The sequence below is a fragment of the Muntiacus reevesi genome, chromosome 7, assembly GCF_963930625.1.
Source record: "Muntiacus reevesi chromosome 7, mMunRee1.1, whole genome shotgun sequence".
Lineage (NCBI taxonomy): Eukaryota > Metazoa > Chordata > Mammalia > Artiodactyla > Cervidae > Muntiacus > Muntiacus reevesi.
Genome location: NC_089255.1, coordinates 8723086 through 8746130, shown reverse-complemented (window position 1 = coordinate 8746130; position 23045 = coordinate 8723086). Strand labels below are relative to the sequence as shown.

The following is a 23045-nucleotide window of genomic DNA, read 5'->3' as shown; positions in this document are numbered from 1 at the left end:
CCCATTTTATTGGAAGGTGGAGTTTATACCATTTCCCTCAGATTAGTGGGATGGCAGAAGGAGGGAGAACAAGAGGAATGTTGTAAACGTACTAACTGAAGGTCAGTCTCTTAACTGTTGACTACTGGCTCACTCATTTACTGCCAGGAGTCTGCAGTTTATAAAAAGAAAAGACAAGCCTATTACGCTCATTACCTTATGGATAAAAATCGTGTGCTGAGAAGTGATGGAGTTGCTTTTTAAAACCTGCTTTTTTCTTGAGGAATTTGTCCAATGAAGCCCCGAGGGCATTTGATATTACTTGTGCTGCTACTTCTAGAGACCAGTCTCGAGACTGACTGATCATCAGTTGGCATGTTTGCAAACGCCAGTGAGAAGTGAGCTAATGGTTTACCATTTGTGAGCTGCTGTCTGCAGGCTCTGCTGCTTTGCAGTCAGGTTTTCCTTTCTGCAGCTGAACTTTCCCTGTGTAGTCATGTCTGAGAAGTAATTTTCTAGATCCAATGCTTATGCTTTCTTTTCATAAAGCAGCTTCTAAAGATAAAATGTAGTGGTTTTTTCTTTTCTTCTTCCTTGCAGAAATTCAGTTTTCCCATGTTCTTTATTGTGCTGGAAAGATGTTTCACTTTTCCCTGCTGTTTTCCTCTTGTTGCTAATCAATTGCTTGTGTTTTGCTGGTTTTACTCTAATTTGGTGGTTTTCAAAATGTAGTGTGCATGAGGATGACCTGAAGGACTTGTCAAGAACACAGAATGCTGGGCCTTACTCCCAGAGTTTCTGGTTCACTCGCTCTGGGGTGGGGCCTGAGCGTCTGCATCCTACCACGTGCTGGGAGTGCTGAGTGGGGGGTCTGGGGCCCTTCTTTGAGGGCGGCTGCTCTGAATATCTTGATCCACTTCTTTCCATCTCACTGGTGTTGCTCTGTTCAGGTGCTCATCTCTTTTGCCTGGTTGGTCTGTTGTGATAGTCTCCTGACTTATTTTCGTTCCTCTACTCTATTTATTTTTTTGAATGTGTACTTAACAATGCTCAAACTATATTTTAGCCATTGCTGCTGTCTGGAGAACACATTGAAAGTATAAATATTTATGAAAGATTATTGTATTCAGATAATGATGAAGTACTAGTAAGACGTCTAAATATATGTAATGTGGCGTGTCCAAAGGGCTTCCCAGGTGGCTCAATGGTAAAGAATCTGCCTGCCAATGCATGACACGCAGGAGGCCCAGGCTGGATCCCTGGGTCAGGAAGATCCCCTACAGAAGAAAATGACAATACATTCCAGTATACCTGCCCGGAGAAGCCCATAGACAGAGGAGCCCGGCAGGCCACAGCCCACAGGGTCACAAAAAAGAGTCAGACATGATTGAGCATGCATGCCCGGAGTGTCCAAATATAATCACCCCATGATAGAGTTAGTAGCAAGTAAAAGAAAATCTCTTTAAGCATATGCCTATTCAGCATGCCTGCATGCTTAGTCGAGCCTGACACTTCGCAAACCCCTGGACTGTAACCCGCCAGGCTCCTCCATCCATGGTCCATAAGGGCTCTCCAGGCAAGAATACTGGAGCAGGTTGCCACTTCCCTTTTCAGGGGATTTTCTTGACCCAGAGATTGAACCTGTACCTCCTGTGTCTCCTGCATTGCAGGCGGATTCCCCACCTGCTGAGCCATCAGGGAAGCCCTTACATTTCTAATTTATGTGACTGTTTGCATATATTTAAGATACTTGCAAATTGTTGCACAAATATTGTGACTGTTTGAATCCATATCAAAATTTGGATACCAGTGAAATTAATCCACCATGACATAGCCTGCTTGGTTGGCTGGTTAGGTATGGCTGTTCCCTTCTCTGTTTTAGTGCTTCTCAGATGTTTTCTCCTCTGGTTCAGTGCTTCTGGATACATTCTCTATCAGATGATAGAGGGATCCATCTAATGCAGGCTTCAGAGCCTCAGTGGCTTCCTGTTGCCTACATCAGCTATTTCTGGACTCTCAAGTTTCTGACTAGTACCAAAGTCAGACTTGTGGAGATCAACATAGAGTTGCCAATTTTTGTTTCATTTAGTGAAAACATTGAAAACCCCAAACTGGAAACAAAATAAGCTACCATTTAACACCCTCATTTTGAAAAAATAACTTTTTAACAACAAAATATGAAGAAGATGATCTCAGGAAAAAAGTATAGGGCTTTAAATTGAATACATTTAGATTTGTTAAAAAAACAAACTTATGTAGCCTTATTTTTTCTGGCATTTTTGCTCCAGATGAAAGAAATCTTTGCCCTAGGGATGAATGTAAGGTCACCAGTTGCCTACAAGATGAAGTCCAGGCCTTTCAGCATATCAAATCGTGCCTTCCTTGATCTCCCCCTGCTTCCCTCGAGTCTTGTCTCACTGCTGCTAATCCTCATTTCCCTGAGCCCCCAGCCCGAGCTTGTTCTCTCCTCTGTGCCATCCTTTCTCTTGTCACCCGTATTGGACTTGACCACATAATTCATTGTCCTCTTTAATCTGGCTCATTACTACTTACTCTTTAAGAGCGCAGCTCTAGTATTTCTTTTGTCAAGGATGAAGTCTTGCTTTCCTTATACCTCCCCTCCCAGAGGTTTTACCTGTGTATTCTCATAATCGCATGTCTATCATTTAACTTACTACTCTAAAAGCTTATGTTTGCTTTTTGGTCTCTCTTTGTTGCGCCCCTTCAGAATATTAGTGCCTTGGTGACTGAAACTTTCTTAATCTTTCTCCTAACAAATAAAGAGATTTTTATTGAATGAATTAGTGAATTCATTCAAATAGTAATAAAAATAACATGGATGCCTCAACAGAAATTAGAATGTCATCTAAAAAAGGGAAGAAATTAAAGTTGGTTTTATTCAAAATAATTTATAAAAAATACAAATATTCTTAAAAATGAGAATTTCCATTTTACTTAGCCTTAAAATAGGGCTTCCCTGGTAGTTCAGATGCTAAGGAATCCTCCTGCAGTGTGGGAGACTTGGGTTCTATCCCTGGGTTGGGAAGATCTCCTGAAGGGAATGCCTACCAACTCCAGAATACTGGAGAATTCCAAAGACAGAGGATCCTGGCAGGCTACAGTCCATGGGGTTGCAAAGAGTTGGACACCACTGAGTGACTTTCACTTTAACTTTTTCATGAAGTAAATATGTAGTGCCATTTTCCTTATGAAAAATAAGTTTTATTCCTCTAAATGTACTATGTTTTCTATTTCTGAGACTAAGCTTGTGCCCCGTCCCTCTCTTTCTAACGTGAATCTTCTCAACAGGAAATAAAATTTCTGTGTGCACTGTCTGCAGTTACTTTGAGGCTTTTATTAGCTGGGCAGGACTATCATCACTCTGAGTACTTATCCTGGTTCAAAAGTTCAAGATTTTTCTGTCAACCCTTTTTTAGAAGTGACCATTGCTTTTCTTTTACCTTCTAACTAATGTTTATTTCCTTGAAGTTATTACATAACCTTCATGACCCTTCTGAATACTTGACTATAGAGACTATATTTATGAACTTAACAGTTTCACATTATCTTTAGTACTTTGTAGTTTTTTGGTCAGGATTTCAGTCTGTTCTGGATTAAATACTGGATTAAACAGTATAGTACCTTGCTTGTTATTCTGTAATCTCAATCACAGCATCATTTGGTAGTATTCCAACTAAAGTAGAATTTTCACTCTACTTTGCTAGGTGTCAGAAAGAGACCCCTTTGTATTGATGGAAAGACCTTCTTCATCTGACAACCACAGTTTCAATGTGAATGGCTGTCAGTATTAAATAACCTTTGTAGAGGTTTGTCATTTGGTAAAATGTGCCCAGAGACAGAAGGAAATGTGGTGTAACCTGTTTTCCAGAGAGAAGTGTGAGAAAGAAGAGAAATTTAGTAATAAGCCATCACTTGGGAGGAATATGACCTCTGGGATACTAGTTTTTCTAAGCTGTGAGCATCCACAGCACTTGGTGCTGGGGCCTGTTACAGCACTGACTGCATTGATTCTGAGCTGGTTTATAAGTCTCACTCCCACTCTCGATGAGTATTTCAGGGCAGTAACTGGAACCTAGTCACATATAATATCTAAGTTCCTGGAGCATCATAATAAGTGTTCAGTAAATGTTTGTTTATTGATCTTTCCAGTTAATTTGATTTTGAGTTTTCTATATTGATTAATGTTAGGATTAATACAAGTTTATATAAACTGTTTGTTAACCTCAGCTGAGTAAAGCAACACTATAGTCCAAAGGAACTGTATAACTCACAAAAATTACAAGGCATATCCTCTCAGAGAGTTTGTAATTTAATGCTGTAAGCTTAGATACCAGGACAAGTAAATAAATAAGTAAAAACTGCTGAAGTCTTCCCCAGTTTGAGGTTAAGCACAAATGTATAGCTTATTTTGCAGCAATACTTCACTGGCCTGGCATGAGGAGAGAAGGCTAATGGTTGGGGGTGATTCAGGGACCCGGAGCAGCGCTGGCTAAGGAGAGAGTGAGGTGGGAGAGCTGTTCATGCACTGAAGGCTTAGGGAGGGTGGGACTAAATGGTTGGCGGGGGTTTATAAGAGTTTTAATAAAGGAACAGAGTTCTGAGGTCACACTCGGGATTTTAGGAAATCATTGCAAACATCTCAAGGATTTGAAAGAAAGAAGGTAGCATGAACAAGACTGTCTTTGGAGATGGGTTTTTTCAGTATTTAGGTATTTGTCACTTAGTGAAATATTAAGTTTTTTAGGCAGAAATGGAACTTTATCTTCTTTGACTATTTTAATAAAATTATATCGGTCTTTTCACTTAGTAATTTTCAGGTTGGTAGCACCCACAGAGGGATCACTAGGATGGGATATTCTTGAAGTTAAGCGCCTCCTTGATCACCAAGATAATATTCTCTCACTGCTTAATGTCAATGGTAAGCTCATTGTGTCCATGTTTATATTATTTAAAATTTTTTACTTGTTAACCTGTTTTGAACTTTAGTCTTGTTCTGTCATAGGATTGTAGAATTACCATCATGAAAATGATGCTATTAATAAGGAGAGATTGGCAGTCTTATTTTCTGAGGTTTAAACCAGTAGAATTCATCAAGTTTCATAGATTGGAAGGTCTTAGATTTAGGCACGGGGGAAGGATGGAGTTGGGCAGAGAAAAGGGGTGATGGAGCATACTTACCTCAGGGGTTACTTGGCAGCTGTGGGATGATTGTCGTAGGCTATCAATACTAATGCTTGGTAGCATTTTGGCTTTGGGGGCAAATGGTTCTGGCTCTTTTCTCTTTTGAGGGTCACACAGGACAAAATTATATACCACTTTATTTACAGTAGAATGAGCTGGATTTGGTTCGTCATTGAAAAGCCAGAGAATAACACCAAACTAAAGGTCTCCAGAAATGGATCATACCTGCCCTTCCTCATGGCTGTGTGTTTTGGTTTGCCAGACTTTGTATTTGGCTTTATCATGATTTTAATGAGTATCTCCTGTGAGATGAACCTGACATCAGATGACAGGATAGAATTACAAACCACAAATCCTGGGATTTAGCTACTTGACTTTCAAATAAACTGATACCTTATATCATTAGGGCTCTCCTGGGTGGTCTGGGCTCTGAGGTCAGATGGAGGACTCTTGGGTGGCTTCAGTTTGATAGTCTGGAGGAGACTGTGCATATGTTGTAGGGGAAATCCACTGCACCCCCTGACCTAGGTTGGCTCTTTCTGAGCAATACTTTGTAGAAACATGAGGCAGAGGGAAGGCACACAAGCAGTACTAAGTGTAATCCCCATTTGTAGGCTGTCAGTTGCATTTTAAGTTACATCAGTGAGAAGGGCCCTCCCAACCCCAGAATCTTCCTCTCTAATAGCCACTTACTTGTTCAACCCAACTGCAAGTCTTTCTGAGGACTAGATTACCTGTATGATAGAAATAACAACGTTAGGAGCACCCCTTTTGTCTTTTTCTGGGGACTTTTTTCCCTTTAGCCATGATGGCAGCCCACAAGGCAAGCTTTTGTTTGGAAGTCCCTCTGACACTGAGCCAGAAGCCCCAGGGCTGGAGCTGCTGGGAGGAGCACAGCGGTGTTCTGGCCGCTGCAGTGGTCACACCTGGTTGTCCCGCATTAGCACTGAAGTCCTGGGACCAGGACCCGGCATATTTCCTTAAGGAAGCTGAGGAGATGTTACTGAGGGAGCCTCAGCTTCATGGCACTTCTCTGCACATCTCTGTGATGTACAGAGATACTTAGAACAGTTTAATTAAGAATGCTCTCGTCAAGTCTTTCTTTGCCAACATCTTAAGTAAAGGAAAAGGGAGAGCTAAGGCACAAAATAATTTGTTAATAGAAATCACAGAAAACCCCTAGTACTTTTTACTTTTATGACTATAAAATTATACTACAGAACGCTAGCAAGCCAAAAGCATATTTAGGAATCATTTATGGATGAGTAGTCGGGTAAAATTTGAGAATGGTATTGTGACAGTCGCTCAGATGTCTGCCATGCTGCAGATTTTAGCCATCCTGAAATGATGATGTTGTACGACTCCCAGTTCCACCCTCAGCCCTGCTGCTTTATCCCCACCAGTTGCCAGTCAAAGATATGGCCAGTTACTGGGTTTAAAACTCACAGGGAAAGTGCATGTTCAGTGAGTAGGCGCTAGGACAACCTTAGCAGAACGTTTGTTTGTAGCAGAACTCCCACAAGTGTGGATAATGAATACTGGGTTTGCCCAAGAGCTTTGAATGCCTCTAGAGATTGTCTAAGACCAACATACAAGATAACCTTGCTTCTCTCTTCTGGCAGAAGGCTCTAGGTGCTGCTTCTTTATTTTATTCCTTTTCTTGTTTTATGCTGACAGCATGGTATGGTAGTCACAAAGTATTAGTACTTCTGAGGGATGGGTAGACAGGTTTCAGGTGAGATTTTCATACTAAGTGACTTCTGATACTTGCCTGAGGATCAAACTCCATCCACATACAATACATCATTGAGGTTGTTTGGTGTGAAACATTTTGAATGGGATAATTCACACAGCAATAAACTGCACTGACTCAGGTCAGAGTCAACATTTTGTTCCTAGTGAAAAATTATAACTGGGCTCAAGTACTTTGCTTCTATTGCCTAGATGAATTACAGACACTTGGCGGAGATCAGAGCAGGCAGCTGTGTGGTCTCAGTAGGTTAGCTCTGTTATGATGACACATGCAGAGTTGGAGTCAAGAAGAATCTTCACTTGTTAATGTCTCTGGTTCTTTTGTAGTTTGAGTGAAATTGGAAAGAGGAGGGAAAGGGATGGAAAAGAAGGTCATGGAAAGATTACTGCTATCTTAACTTTCCCACTAGTAGACCTAGAAGCCTGTTTTCTGTCCACAGATGAGAAATGAACTTAATTCTTCACAGATTGAATTCCAGAGAGTCTGCTAATAAACTATGGAAACTGGACTTGGAACCAAGGAAAAATACTATTTACCTGTATGATTGCTGATAATTCTTTATTTTGAAGAGATTGTTCATCTAGTTATTATAAATTTCTGTCCTGGTTTATTTGATAAATGAGATAATTAAATCATAATTGCTCATCCATGTAGTCCTAACTTACAAGTAACTGGATGTTTTAATACCATTAATATGAAATAATACCAGGGGCTCAAAATAATACCAGGGACTCAAAAGATAACATTCAGTGTCTTTAAAATGGCTACACATTTATTATTTAATTTTATTTCTACAGTCATCTTCATTTAATGCCTAAGAAATCCAAGATAGAAAAAGATTAAATGACTTTCTAAAGGCCAACCACATGGCTGGTAACAGGCTGAGTCAAAATTAAAACTTGAGTTTCTAGACTCACAGTGCACTGTTGGGCTCCACCTTCCTCTAAATATAAAGGAATGAAATCACATTTCTTTATGATAGTTTTTAGTCTTAGCGGTTGTACATTTTCCTTAAATATATAATTTGTGAAGTGTCTTAGCCCACGAATTTCATTTTCATTAAACATTTTAAAAACTTGTTATTGTGCAAGTAATACATAGTCATAATAGAAAAATGAGGAAATAGAAACATAACAAATGTAAAAATGAAAATGAAAACCATTCATATAGTATTAAGTACAGGTTCATGTCCTTCTAGGCGTTTTTCTGGGCATATATACATGCGGTGTGCTTTTTGTAACAGCATGTCATGAATGTATTTCTGTATTAATATAACATACTTTTACAACTTAGTTTTTGATAACAGCATTACTGTTTCATTTCATGAATGTCTTATTTATTTATTCAGTCCCCAGTTGGTTGTTTCAAATATCTTTAGACAGTCATTGGTCATGTGTGTGTGATGAAGTTCCCATAAAAATTCCAACAGTTTGGGGTTCAGAGAGTTTCAGGGTTGCTGAACATGTGGCGGTGCTGGGAGAATGGCCTGCCTGGAGAGGGTGTGGGTGCTCTGAGACGCCTCCCACACACCTTGCCCTGTGCATCTCCTCCCTCTGGAGGTTCATCTGTCTTTTGGCATACCCGTATGATAAAGTGGTGAACAGTAGGTAGATTGTTTTCCTGAGTTTTGTGAGCTGCTCTAGCATATTAACTGAACCTGAGGAGGGGATGTGGGACTCTTCAACTTACAGCCAGTTAGAAACACAGGTAACAACCTGGATTTGCTATTAGTATCTGGAGTGAGAGAAGTCCTGCAGGACCGAGTCCTTAGCCTGTGGGAACTGACACTATTTCCAGGTAGATAGTGCCAAAGCTGAGTTAAATTGTAGGGATATTCAGCTGGTATCACCTAATTGCTTGCTGTGGGGAAAACCCCCATACATCTGGTTTCAGGCATGTTGTGAGTGTGGGAGTAAAGGAGAAACAGAAGTGTAACTTTTTCTTAACTGTATATGATCCAAGGTAAAATTCCTTTGTCTTTGTTCCCCAAATACTTAACCAAGTATTCCAGCATGAGTTATTTCTTTTCTTCATTGAGTTGAAAAGCAGTTGTTATTATTGTTACTAAGTGTGTAAGTAAACTTGAGTTTATTTCTGGTCTTTCTGTTCTGTTAATCTTCCTATGTGGCTTGTTGAGTTACCTCCCTGTTGTTAATACTGTGATTTTATAGCGCAATACTACTAGGCAGTCCATTCATTTTTACTGTAGCCTAGGTAAATGATCAATAAAGAGACATATGAACTCTGCCTAGATGTGAGTTTTGTATCTGGCTCCCATGTCGGGGAACTCATCGTCTGGGACACCCTGGGCTGGACCGTGCAGGCCTGCGAACGCAACTTCTGGGACCCATCTCCGCAGCTGGATGCTCAGCGGGAAATAAAACTCTGTCAAAAGCCAAATGACGTTTCTATTCGTCATCTCACATGGGATGAAGAGGTAAAAAAAGTTGAGAAAAATTCCATAATCTTAGCATCTTTTACTAAACTCAGTTTCTAATTGGGAAAATTTAATATCATGATATAGAAAGGTGTCATTCCTTACATCCAAGTTGTGCTTTAAAATGTTTTGATGTATTGGAAAGATTACATCATTTGCTTTAAAAAAAAAAAGCATTTTAATCTTTTATCACCTCCTTGCCTCTTATCTTTGAGGCAAGGAGGTGATTAAATGGCCACAGATTTTAGAACCCATTGAAGTTTTGAGCCATATTAAATATTCCCATAGGATTTGAGGATAAGACTTAAAATTGTTTTAAGGAACACTTTGAGAAAGAATCCTTTTCGAGATTCTGGTGCATTTCCTGGAGAAGTGAAGGAAATTAAAAACTGCAGGAATGCCTTTCTTTTAGTCTTCTAGCATCCTGGGGCAAGATGATTGTGTGAGAATTACAGATTTCAGTCCTTCAGGCCAGTTGCTCTTGAAGCACTTTACATCTTTTTTTGCAGTAAGAGATTAGTACCAATGGATTTCTGAATCTTGGCTCTGATCTGAACATCTCTTCTTTTAGCTTTAGGAGCTCAGAAAACATGTTTAAAATGGGATTATTTTTCTAAATCTAATCACAAGAAATGTTTGAGTTGTAAACTTCAAGGAGAGGGGCTGGAGGAGGCTGTTACCTCACTTTATTTTGTGTCTCCCTATACTGTTTAAATCTGATAATTGTATGCTTTTTAATTTTTATTTTAAAAATGAGTGATAGTGTTCTGGACGGAGAGAGTGTGGTCCACTTTTTTTTTTTTTTTGCTTTCTTTGAACCTCTCTTACTTTAAAAACCAAACCAAAATAGAATAGAGTAAGAATAGGTAAAGAGCTTTGTTGTACCTAAAGATTAAGTTTCTTTATATTCTAACTTTACTTTGGGGGAAAAAAGAGTAAATATATATGATAAAAACAATAGCCTCAGGAAAGATAGAAACTAAATTTCTAAGAGTTGTAGCCCTAAAAATTATAATTTTAATTTGATACCTTTTTCTTACTGTAGTAAAAATTAGTGCTTAAAGTTCTTTCATTTTGCATTCTCTTTAATCTTAAAATTTTTGATTGATGTTTATTAAATGTTTCATAAAGCATTACTCAGTTTTCCCTCATTTTCTTTCTAAGAGTTTTTTTTCTTTCTACAAGGGGGTCAGTTATTGTTAATGACAAGTGATTGATAGGAGTGATTCTGTTGAGTAAATACTGCCCCAAAGCTTATTAATTCTCTAGTTGTATTTATAATTTTGTAGTTTGGATAAAGCATTTGAACTCTGCACAGATTTCCTGGTCCATATAAGCTCATTTTTGGGTTTTCTTTGCATTGAATGTTTCCCAGCGCTCTAGATTTTAGCAAGCTGGCCAGCTGTTTTTATTTTTGTGCCTGGCACTGGCCCTTAGCTACAATTGCTGTGTGCAGAACACCAGTCCTGAGGGTCAAGGGGGTCATTCCAGATTTAGACTCTGGTAAGCCTTGGAGGCATGTTTGGTCGAGATACTATAGGTCTGAGTTGGCATTATAGCCTTTGAGGCTGCATGAGAAGTGTTCTATGGTGAGAACAGGAAGGGAAAAGGATTTTTGAAAGGTCTGTCTCACTGGCATATCTACTGAGTAAGAATAAATGATTCTTAGATGAGAGCCACCAGAAGTCTAGTGACTTGCAAAATAGGTTCAGAAGCTATGTGGTATGGTATGAGGCTGGAGTAAGGAACTGGAGTCACATGATCTGAATTCCAATGCCACCTCTCATGTCTTAATTTTTTGTGTGACTTTAATCTTTTATTTTGACTTGTTATTCTGCAAAATAGCTTTTCCTTCATTAATGAGATGTTGTGAAGCTGAAGTAAGATAAATATTGGTGAAAGTACTTTCAAAAGATTAAAGCTGTTTTAGTAGAAAGGAAAAATGGAAATTTAGTAGAACTGGAAAAAATGTTTTTGTGAAACCAATATATATATATCTCTCTGCCACTCTAGCATATGCTATTTTATATACTTCATAGTTCTTGTGATGCTTAAGATGTGGAGCCCAAGTGATGTTGCTCATATTTTTCAGGCAGAAGAAGCTAAGTAGTTTCCCAACAATACAGTATTGTGTGAATGAAAAGCCAGGTTGTACCCCAGCAGCTCCACCACTACTACACCAGTCTTCAGCCCCTGCTCTAGCCGTCACGTTTCAGTAAGGAAGGCAAGGATGCTGCGGGGTGTAACACATAAGAGTTCGCTCTGTATTAGCAGTCGTGTCCTTCGACCTTCTAAATGCTGAGCTTTCCTTTGTGCTTTGATATGTTTGGACTTTAGAGGGCAGTACAGTAATTTGGGCTGAAGGCTAGGACTAAGGAAGGTAACAATGACTTTGTGATCTCACACCAAGGCTGGAAATCTGTTACATCGGGTAGTGGTGTTAGTTTTATGTGCATTTCTGACCTTTTATCTCCCCCAGAATGTATTTGTTGCAGTTGGAAGGGGTTTATACGTGTATAACCTTCAGATGAAGCGTGTGATTGCCTGCCAGAAAACTGCTCATGACTCCAGTGTCCTGCACGTTGTGAGACTCCCAAACAGGTACACGTTTCCATCTGTTCTATAACAGGTAGAAGAAATGCATAGTTCCCAGGGTCACCAGTATAATTGCTTGAGGGGCAAGTCACCTGACTCAGTTGCTTGACCAACAGGTTCTTTTGAAAATGGAGAATACCCCATGGCTATCTCTAACAGAAGAGTTTGTGGCAATGTATTACAAAATTTACAAACAGCAGGGTTCAAACAAATTATACTGAATTTAATTGTAAGAAGAGAGAATTTAAAATTTGGTATTTATTTTAATAGAAGACTTTTGGACACTATGTTCTAATTTTTTAATATTTTCCACAAAGCCACCTTTTTGTTGGTAGTGTTTATGGCCAGATTAAATGGTAGTCTCTTTGTTGGCTGAGGCTAGTAACTGAGGGCTTTTCTCTCAGGGCAGATTTGGCCAGTGAGTTTCTAGGGATGAATTATATGAAGGAAATGGTAGTACTTTCTGGACGTCCCTAGTTGCTCAGCTAGTAAAGAATCTGCCTGCAACGTGGGAGGCCTGGGGTGGATCCCTGGGTTGGGAAGATCCCCTTGAGGAGGGCATGGCAACCCACTCCAGTATTCTGGCCTGGAGAATCCCATGGACGGAGGAACCTAGTGGGCTGCAGTCTGTGGAGTTGCAGAGAGCTGGACGTGACTGGGCAACTAAGCACAGCACAGCAGTACTGACTCTGCAGGAGGCTTTCAGAGTGGGAGGTGAGGGAAAGGAATGGGACTTCTCAGGATGTTGTGAGAGTGTGATTCATAACCTCTTTTCCTGCATGCATTTTTAAAAATGGAAGTGATACATATTTGTAGCATTTGAGCCAGTCTCACACTATAATGCATGCCTTTCCTGAAGAGTGTTTCACTTTGCATTGTAAAGCCATGTTAAATTGTGATTTTTTAATCAGCTCTTGCCAAGAGCTGGAAGAAAGCAGTTAAAGGCTGCACTGATTGTTTTCCCTGCACTTTGAGCACTTGCCCTCCATGGTGCTCTTTCTTTCTTCTGACAGGCAGGTTATTTCATGCTCAGAAGATGGCAGTGTACGCATTTGGGAGCTACGAGAAAAACAGCAGCTTTCAGTGGAGCCAGTGCCAACGGGTGTGTATCTTCTGTCAAAAAGGTGGTCTTGCTTTTTTCCCATATGAAAGACAGACGAAAGGCAGTTATGTGTAACCACAGGAATAATATACAGTGTGCTCCAAATAAGCATGTTTACATGAAGCATTTGGGAATCGGGATGGGGGATTCACATGTTAATATTTACTGCAGGACCGCTTGTTTATTTCAAGTCAGCTAGGATTCTTTGAAGGGAAGCTAACTGATCTGACTCATCAAATGGGCTTCCCCTGGTTGCTCAGATGGTAAAGACTCTGCCTGCAATGCAGAAGACCCAGGTTTGATCCCTAGGTTGGAAAGATCTCCTGGAGAAGGGAATGGCTACCCACTTCAGTATTCTTGCCTGACTGACCAAATGGCCTAATTAGCTATTTATCAATATACTGTAATTATGTCTGGTATATAAACATAATGTGTACCATCAGGTGTCAAAGTTCTTCAGCCTTGAAGCATTAACATTGAACTCAATTTATAAACAAACACTTTTGTGTTTATATCATTAATCTCTTGAGCTGTTGATTTTCTGGTGCTTGATTTGAAAAACAAAATCCTGGTTAATTAGCAGCCTTAGCATAAGAAATCAAATGCCAGTACCCTCGGAGTTTCTTCTGGTTATTTGAAGTCATAGCGCATTGTCACATATGTTGCTTTTTGTCTGTCCTTAAGTTGTGACCTTCCTGCCCCCACACTGCCATTCAGCCCTTTCATTTCTCTCCACTTTGATTTCCATTGCCTTTTTCTCATGTTAACACACCTTTAGCAGTGCGTGAGTAGGGGCCATAAGAAGAGCTGAGCAACAAACGTGGGTAGCTAAGAGGAAATGAAGCAACATTTAAAAAACCCTGGCATAGTGCCTGGTATCATCTGCTCACTTAGCCCTTGACTAAAATAAGTGAGAAACACCTTTGCATTTAAGTTTTGTTTTTCTGATCTTACGTTATTATTGTTAAGGAAAGTGAAAGTCACTCAGTTGTGTCCAACGCTTTGCAACTCCATGGACTATACGGTCCATGGAATTCTCCAGGCCAGAATATTGGAGAGGGTAGCTGTTCCCTTTTCCAGGGGATCTTCCCAACCCAGGGATTGAACCCAGGTCTCCTACACTGCAGGCAGATTCTTTACCAGCTGAGCCATAAGGGAAGCCTGTTAAGAAAAGAGCATACTAATTTTGAGAATGACTAAAATGGTTGTGTTTTTCTAGGTTTTTTTAACATGTGGGGATTTGGAAGAGTAAATAAACAAGCCAGCCATCCTGTTAAAAAGCAACAAGAAAATGCCACTTCCTGTTCACTAGAGCTTATTGGAGATTTAATTGGACACTCATCATCTGTGGAGGTATTGTTTTTAATAAGCATAGAAGTATCCAGGGGAGTTTTGCTTTTTGCATCTCACTGCTGTTCATTCATTTGGTCTCATAAAACCCTAAACCTTCTCTTATTAGTAGTTTTTGCTGATTCTAAACATGGAGTGGGATAGGTTTTAGTATGTGCAATAAAGATCTCCCTATACAGAGAAATGATTTGAAGGAGGAATGACTTGCTTCTAAAAATTGGCTTAATTAACTTTATGTATGAGATTTAGGTAGACGGCTGACAATAAGGACAGTGTTCAATATAAGAGTAGTAAATACTGTTAAATGGTAGTTAGTACAGACAGTACATGGAGAAGTGTGCTTACATATGTAGAGGTAAAGCCTCACAGAATCTAAGTCCAGGGGGCATTATCAAATTCATGAATAGAAGTCTGTCTTACCTCATTTTGAAGGATAATAATTAGTTAGCGTTAGTATAACCCAGTGTCTTGATTACCATCATGTATATATGAAGACAGGTCAGAATTATAGGGTGCACCCAGTTCTAATTTTAATATTTACTATCAGCACCATTGCCTGCTATGAAGAGGGAAAAAGACCAGTCGAAGTAGAGAGATAATTTCAACTGGTAACAGTGTCACCACAGCCCTGAGTGATGAATTTCCTAAATTATGCTTCTCTGTTTCATAGCCAGGGAGGAACAAATTAATTTTTCATTTGAAAGTGCATTTATACTTAAGAGCAGCAGCACAACACCACCTTATTATTGAGCATTTCCTGTATTTCAGGCACTATACTGGACATTAGAGTTTACAAAGGGATATAAAATGTAATCCTTGCTGTCATGGAGCTTATATTTCAGTAGACAGGCACATTATAGGTAGACTTGGTAAGCTGTTAATCTAGGTTGCTTCTGATGGACCCAGATTAGTAGCAGAATACTCAGGAATTAGAAGAAAATGGTTAGTGGAAGATAATGGATGGGCCTTGAGCTGAACCTTGATGCTTCGGAGGATTAAGATAGTTTTGTGACCATAAGCTCCCTGATGTTGGGTACTCATGTCTTACTCATTTTTGCCTTCCTGTAACAGGCAGCCCAGTTGTTTTCATTTTGTTTTTTAACTTTGGGAGTTGTGCACATGGAATGTAGTAGACAGGAGGGCAAAGACAGAATCTACTTGGTGGCAAGGAGCAGGTTTGCTAGCCTGGAGGTCTGTGTTCCAGTGAATGGACACAGTAGGAGATAAAGCTTTGGGAAAGTAGTTTGGGGTCAGATTATTGAATGTATGGCTAAGCAGTTTGGCCTTTAAACTTTTTAAAGAGTGGGTTTTAAAAAAACTATTGAAGGTTTTTAAATGGCATTTTAAAACCTTTTTCTAAAAAGGTTTTACATTTGTCATTACATAGAAGTGTCAGATTCTTAGAAATTTGCCTGAGTAGAAGTGTTGACATTTAATTATTTTTTAAAGTATCTCTGGTTTCATTGAGAAAATCTTGGCTCTTTCTTAAATTTTCTCATTTCTTTTTTATTTTTGTCCTGACTCTCTCAGCCTAGTCCTATATACCTGTGTATACTGAATTCTCACCTGAACATCTATGTGTACATCAGAGGAATTTAACTGATAGTTCCTCCCCTTTCACCACTGCATCATCAGCTAAGACTGTTTCCTGTTACCTTCAGAAATGTATAAGTTATTTCTCAGAAAGCTCACATCCTATTTCTCTCCTTTATTTCACTCTTTCTCTTGAGGAGCTCATCCTTTTCATAGTTTCATTTATCTCCTCTCTTATACCAGCTCTCTCCATAGGATGCACGCTGCCTTCTTATCAACACTCCATTTTCCTGTTCTTAACTTCCAGCCTATCCCTTCACTGGGCATGACCTTACTTTTATTTGGAGAGTTTAATGTTTTGTTAGATTTCTCGGACAATTTCGTTCAGTATTGATCTATGCCTCCTTTTTCTGTGGCAAATCATAGCCTGAAGTACATTATTTAGTACCTAATTACATCATCTTTAATTGATACCCTTGCTGTTTCAACTAAGACAGTTTTCACAGCTGAATTAGAAGCTTCTTGAGGATAGGGATTATAAGCATATAGATAACACTCAGTAAATGCTTAAGGATTGATTATTCTCTGTTTATATAGAGAGCTAAAGCTACTGTTTATCTTGGAGTACTTGGATTCAGATATTTTATTGTGGCCATTTTTACATTAATAAGAAGGCCAGCAGAAATGATTAAATGAAGCAGGTTTGTTAGGACTTCTGCTGAAAAAAATCTTAAAACCAATTCTTAAAGAATTAGATAATGGTAAAATTTAGATGACACTTTGGAAATTAAAAAAAAAAAGCTGTTATGGCTCTGTAGTTGAGTAGTGTTTACAAAATTCTGATTATTAAAATATTAGATATGGGTCTGGCATTTGTTATTTGTATGTGATTATCAGCCACACTTAAATTTCTCATGAAAGATATGGAGTTTGATAGATCCAAAGACATCTCCAAGGTACACATTTTGGCAAGGACCTACATTAGTCTACTTGGTATTAGCCGCTTCTCTTCTCCTTGAATTTCCTGTAATCAGTAATTAATTTTTTTCTACAGATGTTTCTGTACTTTGAAGACCATGGACTAGTGACTTGTTCTGCTGATCACCTCATTATTCTCTGGAAAAATGGAGAACGAGAATCTGGATTACGCAGTTTAAAGTTATTTCAAAAATTAGAGGAGAATGGTGACTTGTATCTGTCTGTCTAGGTTAAGGAATACCTATACATGAACCTTGAACATCAAATATAGGGTAATGTTCTGAAAACCATTACCATATTGATTATTTATTTAATTTTGCTTAATTTTTTTAGGGGGTCTGCAAACCAGCAACAAGTTTGCTCCTGAGGTACTAGTACATTCACCAAAGAATATGGCGCAAGTTTTTTGTTTGACTTTCCACATAAGTTACCTGAAACCATTGTAGGAATGGGTCTGATTTGTTCAGACTTCAGCACAACTGTCTGATGAAGCAGAATTAAATTATACCACAGTATTCTCACAGAGATAAAATTTTTATGCTTTAAATTTTACACCAGAAATTGTATAAGCTTATGCTTAATGAAAAGAATAGTACTCAGAACCTCTCTCCGTCTTTAGTGTTACTATATTGCCTCTAACTAAATTCATCACCAGGAATTAGATTTTTAAAGTTTTACATGTAGTTTCTTTCATTTAGCCTTTCTGGATTTTGAAATACCTGACTTTGTTATTCAAAACTAATATTTTAACTATGTGACCATGTGTCATTCTTTTAAATACTTATTTAAGGAACCTGCTTTAATGGAAATAAATATACATGATAATTACAGAAGATATTTTATGAGAAAAATGAAAACCCCACTGAAGAATAAATAGGATGTCGCATATCTTGAATGTAAACCTTGAGGTATCTAGAAAACTGATGCTTCTCTGGAGGAAATGAAGATTCCATAATAACTGTCTGTTGAAGTGGTGAGTGCTGTGTTGTAAACTTCTTAATGTGAATCTAGACCCTGGAAGGAGGTAGAAATAGAAGTAATAGTATTTTTTTTATTCTTTGGTTTTCTTTAGAGCCTGTTTGATTAAGAATTCTTGTGATAAATATCCTTTCTCCTACAAATTCCCCTGGTCTTTAGTAACTACCACTATGCCATGAAGCAAACCTGAATCTCACTGTTTTAACTACAGCTTTTTAAAAAATTTTTGGTGCCAACTTTTAGTGACTGAACAATAGCCACCGTTTGTTTAAATCATTCATTTTTAATTCTGTCTGCTAAAATTCCTATAAACTCAAATCAGTAGGAATCTTATTGGGGTGTATTTCTTCCCTCTAGCCTGAACAGCCATTTGGTACAAGACCAGCGGCTGGCCACCCCTCTTATATGTTAGAGATGAGAGCTAGATCAGTAAAGAGTTAAGTGTTACCAAAGTGCCTGATTCATCTTACCATTGGCTCAAATATGAAATGCTTGAGACAGGCTTTACTTAATGTAGTTTCTTGCAGTTACCTGAGATTAAATCAGCTTCATCACCCCATCAACCTTAGAGTACTCTTTCTCCCTTTTGGTACTAAAGGATAAAAATTAAAAAGTGTCCCATACATTAAAAAATGGGTGTTTTTAACTGTGGAGTTAAACTGCTGATGAATGAATCCTATGGAAGTAACTACAAGGGGGCTGATGTGTTAGGACTGATACTTCTCAAAGAACACTTTCTGGGTTTATTCATCACACACACCCCTAACAGAATCCACAGACCCTAATGGAATCTTTGTAAAAAAAATTAACTAGTTTTACCTTTGACAGTTGCTTCCGTTATTAACTACCTGCAAAGTCTGGATGAGCTATGGTCATCTATGCCAGACAAGTGCCATAATGCTTTTAAATGACAAAGCTGAAGCCCAGTCAGGTAAGCCCTTCTAGTTAGCTAGCTCAATTCTCATTATCAGTGAACAGCTTTAAAAAAAAAAAATATGAATGAGAGAGAAGGGCTTATATGATCACCCCTTGAGCAAAACCAAGTAATGTTCACAATCATTGTTTTAATTCACAATGAAAACAGATTTGTGGAGAAATATAAAATTTACATAACCTCCATTTTATAATAGAAAAATTAGCACTGCCTTTTAGCCAAGATGGTTGTTATGGCATAATTGAGTGTTACAGAGAGGCACTTCTAATCTCACGCTGAAGTTGGCACATGGGTAGGATTCCTTACCAAGCCAACATGCATTTTGGTCTGAGTGCATCAGGTTATTGATCAGTCATTTTTAGGCTTTTAATTTTTCTCCATAGATGGACTTTGCCCTATTACTAATTAGCTTTTTCTTTGGAGGGTCTGCATTATTAGGTCATGAGTTTATAGAACTCTTTTTGAATTGTATAAGATATTCAATGAATTATAAAGGAATTCATAGATTCTTTGCTTTTCCTGATTTGTTCTGGATTAGTATTAAGTGACAGCAGTCTATTCACAAGGAATGTTAGAAGCCCTAGCTAAGTTTGGGGAGCAAATAGCATAAGTAAGTACCACTGTGAGTCCCTCTGTTATTAACATTTAGAGGAAAGCCTCTAACCCAATTCATGAAACCTGATGCTTTTGCTTTCATGAATGCCCTAAGGTCAGAGACGGGCGAATCTAACATGGACTCATACTTGATGACTGTTCACTAGTTGTATGGAGACTGCTGCTAAAAGTTAAACTTTCAGATTATATTATAACTGACATCAATATATAGTGTATGCATTTTTTCCATTTCCCTAGCTTAGCTTTCAGTGCTATTATATTTGCAACACCAGATATAATACTGTACATTAGGCCTTGTCATTTTTACTTAAAAATACCCTTATCACCTCATTTTCTGGCTTATTCATATAAGAGCCTAAACTTTAGGGACATTGTATTTATCTTTGTCAACTTGAGTGGCTTCTGGTTGAATAGATGAAGGCATCCTAACTCTGAAGGCAAGCATAATTTTAAAATCTTAAATTGGAAGTAAAAAAACACCTAATTAAATTATAGTGTTATTTTGGTTCAGGCAACAGTGTTTTATAACTTCTGGTTCAGTCGTAGTAGCAGTAATATGACTTCTCTCTAAATGAGATTTTATTTTCCTAAATTAATAAGGCTCCCCTCAACAGAGAATATTTTAGTAAATAAGAGATAATAATTTATATCTATCTGATATACATACCATCTAAAAGACTATTTCTTATAAACTATTTTTAGGAATGCACTATTTAATTAGCGACTCAGTGAAAGATTACACCATAGTAGATGACACTGGTAAAGAGCAGAGGTGTGCTAAAGCTTTAGTACCTGGCAGTGTTAATATGAAATTAATATGAAACTGAGTCAGCTATAATGTTCATATAGAAAAATGTCAGACATCTGATGAATGTCACTTACCAAATGTAACCAAAAGTGAGATGGTCAGGAAAAGATTGTTATTGTCTCAAGCAAGCTTCTGAAGCTTAGGCAAATTATTTAGCTCCTTAAAATGGGATTCTAACATCCTGAATTTAATGTGTTCTGAAAACAAAGTGTGTGATTCATGAAACAAAGAACACTTTACCGAAAATTTGAAATTATGAAAAATTTAGGCCAAAGAGTTAAAATAAAAACAGCTGTTAGGAATGAAAAATGGCTGTAGGAATTTAGTTACAAGTACTTCACAAAAACATTTTCATCACATTTACATAATGCAGCATTACAATACAAAGCTAGCTGCTCTCCTGACCAAGCAAGTTCGCTTAGCATCTAACAAAAATAATTTAGGTACATTTCTTTCTTTGCATGGAATTGTCATATATGTTTGCATTTTTTGGTACAAAACATAGAAAAAAGCATTGGCACATTTTGTAGTGATTAAGTCATTTTTTCCCCCCATGTACTAGCTTCAACTATGCTGCATTCAGATTTTCATTTGAAAAAAAGTAACTACTGATTCAGTTAATTTAGTCTCTGTTTATACCTCTTAGGAATGCAGCATGGAGTACAGAGAATTTAAAAGAACAAAGATTTTGTTTACTAAATCTCTAATATTTATAATACACAGAAGGGTTGGCTGGTAAAAGAGAAAGGAAAATCTCAAGACTGACTTGATGTAGATCACAGAAAGTTGTGAAAAGAGCTGTATAAAAATATGCACTTGTGCTTTAGAAGCTTTTAGCATACAATTAATAGCTTAAAATAGTATTTACTGCTTCCCCATACGTCTATTTTCTGATATATTTACACATCTTGCAGTCTTTTTTTTTTTTTTTTTTTACATTATTAAAGCAAAATGGCATGATCATAAATATAGATAGGTTAAAAACATCTGAACCTTGAAACTTTCTCTCTCTCCTTGGTAACATGGCACAACATACTCCATGGACTTAAACCCAGAAAATTTAGACTGGTCTAATAAAAAATTTTAAACAGCAAATGTATATAAATTTTTTTTAAAAAACAAGCTTGTCCAAGGGTAGTCAGATTAATGGCTTGTATATAATACTCACTGTAGTGCCTTGTGACTGCCCCTGTAAACCAGAAATAAAGGGATAAAGCTCTTGGATTACCCCCAAACAAGATGTCACTTCCTTCCCCTTCATGGATGGCTTTCTATTAGGATGAATCCCCTTTTTGGGAGAGAGGGCTATGCAGGCTGCTGATACCAGTCTAAAGAAGGCACTCACTAGGCCAAGGCTATATTCTAATTTGAATTAGTCAGAAGAACCACCTAGCCATGGAGGCTCTGAAACGAACTAGTTTATCAGCAGTTTGGTCCCAGTTGTTTTGCTCATTTTATATAGGTTTTTAAAAATTAGATATTCTTAGGCAGCTTTTAGATTGACGCTCTTGAGGAAAATAGTCAAGCCAAACAGTGATAGAGACTTTCATGGTAAAGGATGAGCTAAACTTGAGCAACGCTTCATGGTCCGTTGTCCACGGCGACGGTGGGCTCGTGGGCACCAAGTCTTTGCTGCATGTGTCCTGCTAGCTACAGTGAATCAGCTGCATGGTTTGACGAGAGCACACAGGGTTACAGTGGGGCAATGGACTTTGCCATGTGTGTGTTCTGTCACTAAGTGATTGTTCAGAAGGACACATATCAATATTTTTCTTCACAGAACATAGTTTTCTAAAAATGAAATTTGGGAAGTTGAATGATTCAAGGTCAGATATTAAACATTAGCTCCTTAACCTATACCTGTCATTTTCATTATGAAGGAAAGCCTCTTACACTGCTGTGATTCACAGTGCCCTTTGTAGATCAAGAGGTCACCTTCTCTGTCTTGGCTTTAACTGTCAGACGGAAGCCTCAGACTTTTGCACTTTAAGTCATCTAATGTCTTCCAGTGTTTGTAGTTATCGGCCAAATGTTGCATCAGCGTTGGCAGGTGTGCAAAGGCTGCAAGGACATAAAAAAGTAAAAAGAAGCCTGTCAAGTTAGATTCTAGGAGCATTTATAAGGTTGAGGCTCTCTGGGACAAATTTGGGATCAGAATTGGAGGTGAGGTACCCTAGGTTAGGCCTAAGGTGAACACACAAGTGTGAGAAGGATAAATCACTAAATACTGGTTTCTATAATAGGAACAGGTCCTTTTAACTAAAAATTGCTAACAAAAGATCAGAAAGAGAAATTAAGGAAACAACCCTATTTACAATCACATCAAAAGGAATAAAATACCTTGAAATAAACCTACCTAAAGCAGCAAAAGACCTATACACTGAAAACTATAAGATGTTGATGAAACAAACTGAAGATGACACAGATAGCTGGAAAGATACCATGTTCCTGGATTGGAAGAATCAATACTGTGAAAATGACTATAGTACCCTAAGGCAATCCCTATCCCTATCAAAATACCACTAGCATTTTTCACAGAACTAGAAAAAGTATTTTAAAATTTGTGCGGAAACACAAAAGACCCCAAATAGCCAAAGCAACCCAGAGAGAGAAAAACAGAGCTGGAGGGATCACTCTCTGACTTCAGACTATACTACAAAGCTACAGTCATCAAAACAGTATGGTCCTGGCACAAAAACAGAAATGGAGATGAATGCAACAGAACAGACAGCCCAGAAATAAACCCGCACACTTACCGTCAGTTAACCTACAGCAAAGGAG

General features: G+C 38.2%; 2 protein-coding genes across 13 annotated transcripts in view; one reads left to right on the top strand and one right to left on the bottom strand.

Moving 5' to 3' along the window:
- WDR41 (WD repeat domain 41) overlaps positions 1–17983 on the top strand; it is a 44687-nt gene extending 26704 nt beyond the window's left edge. The window contains exons 8-13 of one of the 2 annotated variants that reach the window (XM_065940985.1): positions 4808–4918; positions 9187–9371; positions 11851–11972; positions 12980–13068; positions 14288–14421; positions 17006–17983. In XM_065940985.1, coding sequence (XP_065797057.1) covers positions 4808–4918; positions 9187–9371; positions 11851–11972; positions 12980–13068; positions 14288–14421; positions 17006–17158 — 794 coding nt within the window. In that variant the 3' untranslated portion in view covers positions 17159–17983. The remainder of the gene's footprint in view (positions 1–4807; positions 4919–9186; positions 9372–11850; positions 11973–12979; positions 13069–14287; positions 14422–17005) is intronic. The other variant, XM_065940986.1, reaches the window with a different exon arrangement.
- A 3451-nt stretch (positions 17984–21434) lies between these two features.
- PDE8B (phosphodiesterase 8B) overlaps positions 21435–23045 on the bottom strand; it is a 252047-nt gene continuing 250436 nt past the window's right edge. For all 11 annotated transcript variants that reach the window (XM_065940982.1, XM_065940975.1, XM_065940976.1 and 8 more), the window contains one exon: positions 21435–22325. In XM_065940982.1, the coding sequence (XP_065797054.1) occupies positions 22216–22325 (110 nt within the window). In that variant the 3' untranslated portion in view covers positions 21435–22215. The remainder of the gene's footprint in view (positions 22326–23045) is intronic.